Genomic DNA, 6,893 nt, shown 5'->3' on the forward strand with positions numbered 1-6,893 from the left:
GAATATTCTATATTGTGTTTTCTAATATGTGTTTTAATTGTTTTTAGGAAAGAGGTCCGAAGAAAGAGTTAAAGGTTGCTGGACACGGACTAAAGCTGACATCGAGGGTTCCACTAGCTCTTCCACAACAGGTGAAGAGTTAGGTATCTAGATCTGGGTTATCTTCACTTCAGAGAACTAGTCTGAACAAGATAGACACAAATCGGGTATCTACATTTGTGGAAAGATGGCATCTAGAGGCATCTTCATTTCACGTGCCGTTTGGTGAAATGAGCATTACTTTGGATGACGTCTCATGTCTGCTTCACTTGCCCATCAGGGGTGTCTTCTGGAGTCCTCAGGATGTCACGGAAGAGGTTGTTGTTGAACTTGTTGTTGACTACTTCGGAGTGTCACAGGATGAGGCACAATCACATGTTCGTAGCTGCTGGGGTTCGTATTATAAATTAGAGTGGTTATACGATTTATTCGTACAACATATAGCTGCTTCTAGCTGGGCATATGCGACCATAGCATATTTGTTGATGTTGGTGGGTTCCACCATTTTTGCCGACAAGACCTTTACACTTGTCGAGGCACGATACCTCCTACTGTTTACGGGCTTAGATAGATGTTCAGGATATAGTTAGGGAGCAGCTGCACTGGTTACCCTATACAGATACCTTGGAGATGCGTCCATGTTCAGTTGCAAATAACTCGATGGATATCCTACTCTCCTACAAGTATATAATTTAATTTTGTTTATTAAGTGTTGGATTCATTTTATAAAGTATGTTAACTTAATTTATTTTGTTTATTATGTTTTTATTTTGTAACAGTGCTGGATTCACGAGTACTTTCCAACTGTTGGAAAAAGAGGAGATAAAACCAACTGATAATTATGGTCTTCCTCGAGCGATGAGATGGTCATATAGGCAAGAAGTCCTGAAGGTTGATGATTTACGACCTATTTTGGACGAGCTGACACTTGTCGACGTCATATGGTGTTTATTTGAGGATCATAGAGCATGGAGTCAGTTTGATGAGTTATGTTTTTACAGGGGGTGTTTGAAGTGGGGTGACACAGTTCTTCCATACTTGCCTGACAGATGTTTATGTCAGTTCGGGTACAAGCGGTATGTTCCATCACCACCTCTTGATTGTATGATGGCGGATGATATTGATGTTGATTGGATTGGTTACCATCAGAGCGTTATTGTTGTGATCCGTCCAAATACCCTGGCCACCACTCCATCTGATATAGAAGATGGTTATCTCAAGTGGTATTATTGTGTTTCGCATCCATGTTTGGTCCCTCCCCATCGTGACGAACCAAGAGAGGTACCAATTCATGTTTATGACGCATGACCATCTGATCCTAATTAGGCTCGTGTATCTACATTGATTCATCGTTATCTGAGACAGGTTAATACCGAAGAGGAAGATCCACAGTTTGCTGATTTATTTGAAGCTTTGCATATTTCTCGTTCACATTGATTTATGTATTAAGTTTTAGAACTGAATATAATAGACATAATATAATATTCATGTTTTGATTACATATTCATGTTTTGAGTACATATTCATGCTAATATAGGCGTAAGTAATTGCCAATGTTGTAGACGTCATGCAAATCCTAACATCCAAGACATTGTTGTCTGACAACGAAACTTCTTCCAATCTAATATGACCGGTGGCAACGAAAACCCCTATTTCATGTTAACCTGGTGACAATAGTTAAAACATATATTTAATAAAGTGAAATAATTAAAATATTAATTCATATAAAATCAAATACGTACCTGAACCCAATGATTTTGGTTAACAAAACCAATGCAATAAATGGAGACATTTGGTGAATGTGAACTTGTCATAGGAAAGAAAGTCATGCACGGATTGCCTAAACAGACAAGTACAACATTATAGAGATTCACTATCAAGTAACCCATATCTGGTAATGTCAATCATTTTTCAGGTGGCTATGAACCAAAGGATTCTATCATAAAAGATTCTCTCACTTCTGACAACCGATTACAAAATAACTTGTCATACAAAGTTGACCTATCCTTGTCTATTATTTCCAACCCCAACTCTCTGCGAACCATTGACCAACCATCCTCACCATATCCATGCAATGATGCAATGACTTTAAATCCACAATTACCATCTGATTCAACATTAACTACATCTTCAATGTATGGCCTAATATGATTAGGAAATTGAAGAGTGAATTGTGGTTGCTTCTTTGATAATTTTAACTTCTTCGAAGTCTGTGATGGTTGAGATTGCCTTTGTGAAGATTGAGATGCCTTATCAACATACTCATGATACGAAGGGTCCCTATAAACATCATATTCTGCTGGTTTTTTCCCTTTCTTCTTCACTCCTTCTTTGGTTTTTAATTTCCCAGGTGGTGGACACAATGGAGTCATTGTGGGGTATGCAAGTTCACGTACCCTACTATTTAATTACATTTTCCCGATAACATCTAATGACCTAAACCGTTTCCACAATTCATTTATTGCACAAGTCATATCCACCTCTGAACCATCATCTGCACCTACCTCTAACTCAAATGTACTGATTAGTCGTTGTGTTACCCAAATGTAACACTCGATTAATCCATGCTCCAACAAATCTATGTCTATGTGGAGTCAACCATGTGTCTTTCACATAATTAATAAATCCACTATAATCAACACATGCTTGCTCAAGTTGATGCAACCGTTGACCATACTCAACCTCATCACTAGCCCAAACAACTTTCATCCATAATGTGTCTATCGTCTTTTGCAGGTCATTCACAACATGTTGTTTGCATTTTGCACCAACGTTTTTGTTAATGTGAAATATACATAGCAAATTAATCGACCTAGGAAACACAATTTCAATTGCTTTCATCAAAGAAAGATCTCTATCTGTCAAAATCACTTGTGGACACAAATCTTTCTTCACAAACAATTCTTTTAGTTTCTCCAATACCCAGCAAAAATTCTTTGTCTGCTCAGACTCCATATACGCAAATGCAACAACAAAAGTCAACTCGGTTGATGTCATGCCAACAATTTCAAACAAAGGTTGTCTATATTTGTTTGTCTTGTAGGTGCTATCCATAACTAACACAATAGGAAAAATATTCAACAACTTAACTGAATCAGGATGGGCCAAAAATATCTCTCTCACAACTTCCGAGTCATCCTTTTTTCTACTCCAATACACATAGCCTGCATCCTCAATAAGCTTAAATAAATGTTGTATCTCACTTCTAGGACCTCTTATCTCTTTTTGTATCACACTCTTATGCTTGTATACTTGCGTAATCCGAGTGACATTCTCAGGATCTTGATCTTGCAAGGAAAGCAATATGTGTCTAGGTGGTACATGTCTCTTTGTCAAATCAGCGACATGTTGCTTCTCATATGTGGTCAACCTACCAATAAAGGAATGACCTTCTAATCTATCAGGTAAACCATGATTATGTAACCCACATTTTACATCAACATTCCAACCAGACCCATCTTTCACCGGAGTCGACCTGATTTTAAATGGGCATCCACATTTCTTGGACGCACTTTGGGTTCCACTATCAGTATTCTTGTGTTTCCCACCTTTATCACAACCAAATACTAATTTGTTACTTCCCCCTCTCTTGTCAGTTTCAGTATCTAAACGAGTGATAATAATAGTTACTTTATTATCGATCCTAACCTCTTTAATCCATGTGATCACCTCTTCTCGTGTATCAAATATTTCAGTAATTAAAAACACATCAGAAGTATCTACACATATTTGGGGAAGATTTTCCATTCCTGCAAAATAAAAAAAATTCAAAAAAAAAATTCAAAAAAAAATTCAAAAATAAAAATTGCAAATCGGAAGTCTTCAAAGAAGAGTTCTGGAATACATAAAAACAATATCGGAAGACTTCAACAAAGAGTTCCGGTATGTGTCACTTTGTTTACCGGAACTCTTTCAATAAGTGTTCAGAAATATTTCTTTTTTATTAAAGAATCGGAACTCTTTGTCGAAGTCTTCCGGTTTACTGATTGCAGTGTTGGGGATGTCTTTCGTTTAGTCTTCCGGTTTGAAAAAAATACATACCAGAAATCTTTTTCCAGGAGTTCCGGTGCGAGGGTGGAATGTGTAATTTTCGGAAATATCAACTGAATGGTAAAAATAAAATGGTAAATTGGTTAAAATTAGTTAAAGATAAAATTTGTATTTTAAAAAAATTGTTGGGATATGAGGCTAAACGTAGGGGTATGAAGTAAAATTTTCTGAATGTGTTAGTAGTATTCTGATGGGCTTTCTTTTGCAAAACGCAGCCCAATAATTCTTCAGCCTATATTGTTGTGGGCTTCAAAGACTCCAATTCCATCTTCGATTCGTTTCTATTCTCTTTCCGAGAGCGAAGGTTTCCCAGAAATGGAACAAGGAGATGATGCCAAATCACCCTCCAATTCACAACAAACTGGTAATTATTAACTTCACTTTTTTCTTAATCGTAAATTGTTATTATGCTTCTCTTAATTTCAAATTACCTGCCAATGAAACTGTAACTGTTGCATCTTTTTTACATGCAAATGTTACTGGTTAGAAATTTGTTAAGTCTATGTGAGTTTGAAGGAAAGGGAAATCTAGGGTTTTGAGGCGGAGAGGAATCATGTTTAAGTTTTCAGAGTGTAGGTTAACAACTGTTGAAGTGTGACAAATCAAACAGGGACTCTATTTTGTCGTGGTTTAACGATAACAACTATTTTATGAAGTCGTCTTTAGCCACGGTTTAAACTAGTCAAGCTTTAGGCCTTGTGTGGTTCTGTGGTAGCTCGCTCTTAAAGACGGCATTGTGTATTATCCTAACCATTTAATTTTTGTTTATTTGATATAAATATCACAGTTTCTGATGATGACGAGATTGACTACTCAACCAAACCGGAGTTTTATGATCCTGAACTTGACGAAAAGGATGAAAACTGGATTCATAAAAAAAGACATGGACGTGACTCTGATGCGGTGCTTTGCTGCCCCGCTTGCTTCACCACACTCTGCCTAGAATGTCAAAGGTATACGCGGCGCTGATATTTATATATACTAGCAAACTAACTTATGTATTTTGTGCTATTTCGCATGTGTTCATACACACACATATTCTATTCAGTTCGCGAACAAAATGCTACATAACTAATCGGCAGCTTGTTGTTCAAGTTTTCTGATTCCAGATATCATCTGTTTTGTCCAAGTATTCCACATAATTGCTGATTTTGGTCATTGGAACTTTTTGTGGTTTGTGACTTCATCTGTGTGTTTCAGGCACGAGAAATATTTGACACAGTATAGAGCAATATTTGTTACGAACTGCAAGATTGAGGATAGACAAGTAACGAGTCAAAGTAGCTCAAAATCAAGAAAAAGAAATAGAAGGGACAGAGAATTTGGTGGGAGCGATGAAAAATTAAAACAAGTATGCTGCGCTGTTTGTTCAACAGAGGTAGGTGTCTTTGATGAAGACGAGGTTTATCATTTCTTCAATGCACTCCCTAGTGAATGCTGACATACCAGTGGTTTTGCTGCTCAATCATTCGGCTGGAATGTGAGTTTCGCTGCCTTGTAAAATTTAAATTCAGGAATATTTTCTATAATATCTCTGTGTTGTTCATTGTCGCTCATCCTTTGCTCATCGTTGTCATTGTTCTCGTAAACTCTCACTTTAGTGTTATTGCTTGGCCTTGTTGGTTTTTGCACTATAGTTCTTCTCATTCTTGTAGCCGATCCTGTCATTGCCGCCGTTGTTTTTGTCCTTGTTGGTTTTTGCGACTGTATTGAAACAAGAACCTTCAATGGAAGCTGCATTTTCAGGATAGAAATTAGAATCTTCAATAGAAGAAGCTGCATCTGCATCCCTTGCGTAATAACGATAATGCATTGAAACTATATTATGAAGCACGAGATCTCTATTAATTTCCTATGAGAAGTAAATAGAAAAAATCCTTATAATTCACTTTGACTTATATTGAAAAAGACATGGTAAATGATCACATGAGCTTGTGAGATATTAACACATTAATCAATTTATAGCAAACATTAACTAATCAAGAGTGGAATGAAGTGAAAGGGAGTAAAGTGGAATGAAGTGAAAGGGAGTAAAGTGGAATGAGATGACATTTGTTCGAATATTTTATGATGGAATAAAATAAAATTTATATTCCGTCCAAATTGGATAATACAAAAAATGAAGTTAACCGCTGTAATGATATGAAATGCATTTTATCATTTTTTTCTTTTCATTCCATTATCTTTTAATTAATCTAAATAATGGAGCATAAACTTATTTTATTTCTGTTCCACATCTTTTATTATATTTTAATATTTTAAAATGAATTAATGTTTTAATATTTTAAAATGAAAAGTGGAATGAACTGAAATTGAATGGAGTGTAATGGAAATTCTATTCCATTGTTGAATGTTTTATGAGGGAGGAAGATATGTTTTTCAATCCGCGGAAATCGAATGAGAAGATGAATGTTTGCGAGTGATGAAATGGAAGAGAATAAATATCACTTCATTGGGCATCGCTCCAATTGATTTTAACTAATCCAATCAATACAATTTTATTTCATTTCATTCTATGTCTATATTTCATCTCATATCATCAATCTAACCAAAGCCTAAGACAAAAAAATAGTGACTTAATTTTCTTCCTACTCTTATGTTTCAAAGTCTTTGTTTAGATATTAGCTAGAGATGCGATGGACATTTTTTTAAGGGCATTACTATTCCCATCTTTAGAGAGCCACGAAAATATATTTTTGGATGTAACAAAATCTCAGAAAGATTTGGAGTTGTATTTTTGAAAATTGTTGTGTTTGATAAATCAGAAATAAAAGTAGAAATAGATATAGAAAATTAACATAAAT

The 6,893-nt window shown here is 35.7% G+C and overlaps 1 protein-coding gene across 1 annotated transcript; it reads left to right on the plus strand.

Annotated features, from left to right (window-relative positions):
- Positions 1-4,330: 4,330 nt before the first annotated feature.
- Positions 4,331-5,723, plus strand: LOC127097407 (uncharacterized). The gene is made up of 3 exons (XM_051035902.1): positions 4,331-4,453; positions 4,877-5,042; positions 5,290-5,723. Exons 1-3 carry the CDS (start codon positions 4,405-4,407, stop codon positions 5,528-5,530), a joined length of 456 nt encoding a protein of 151 aa, XP_050891859.1. The 5' UTR covers positions 4,331-4,404; the 3' UTR covers positions 5,531-5,723.
- Positions 5,724-6,893: the final 1,170 nt, after the last annotated feature.

The sequence above is a fragment of the Lathyrus oleraceus genome, chromosome 6 (assembly GCF_024323335.1).
Source record: "Lathyrus oleraceus cultivar Zhongwan6 chromosome 6, CAAS_Psat_ZW6_1.0, whole genome shotgun sequence".
Taxonomy (NCBI): Eukaryota; Viridiplantae; Streptophyta; class Magnoliopsida; order Fabales; family Fabaceae; genus Lathyrus; species Lathyrus oleraceus.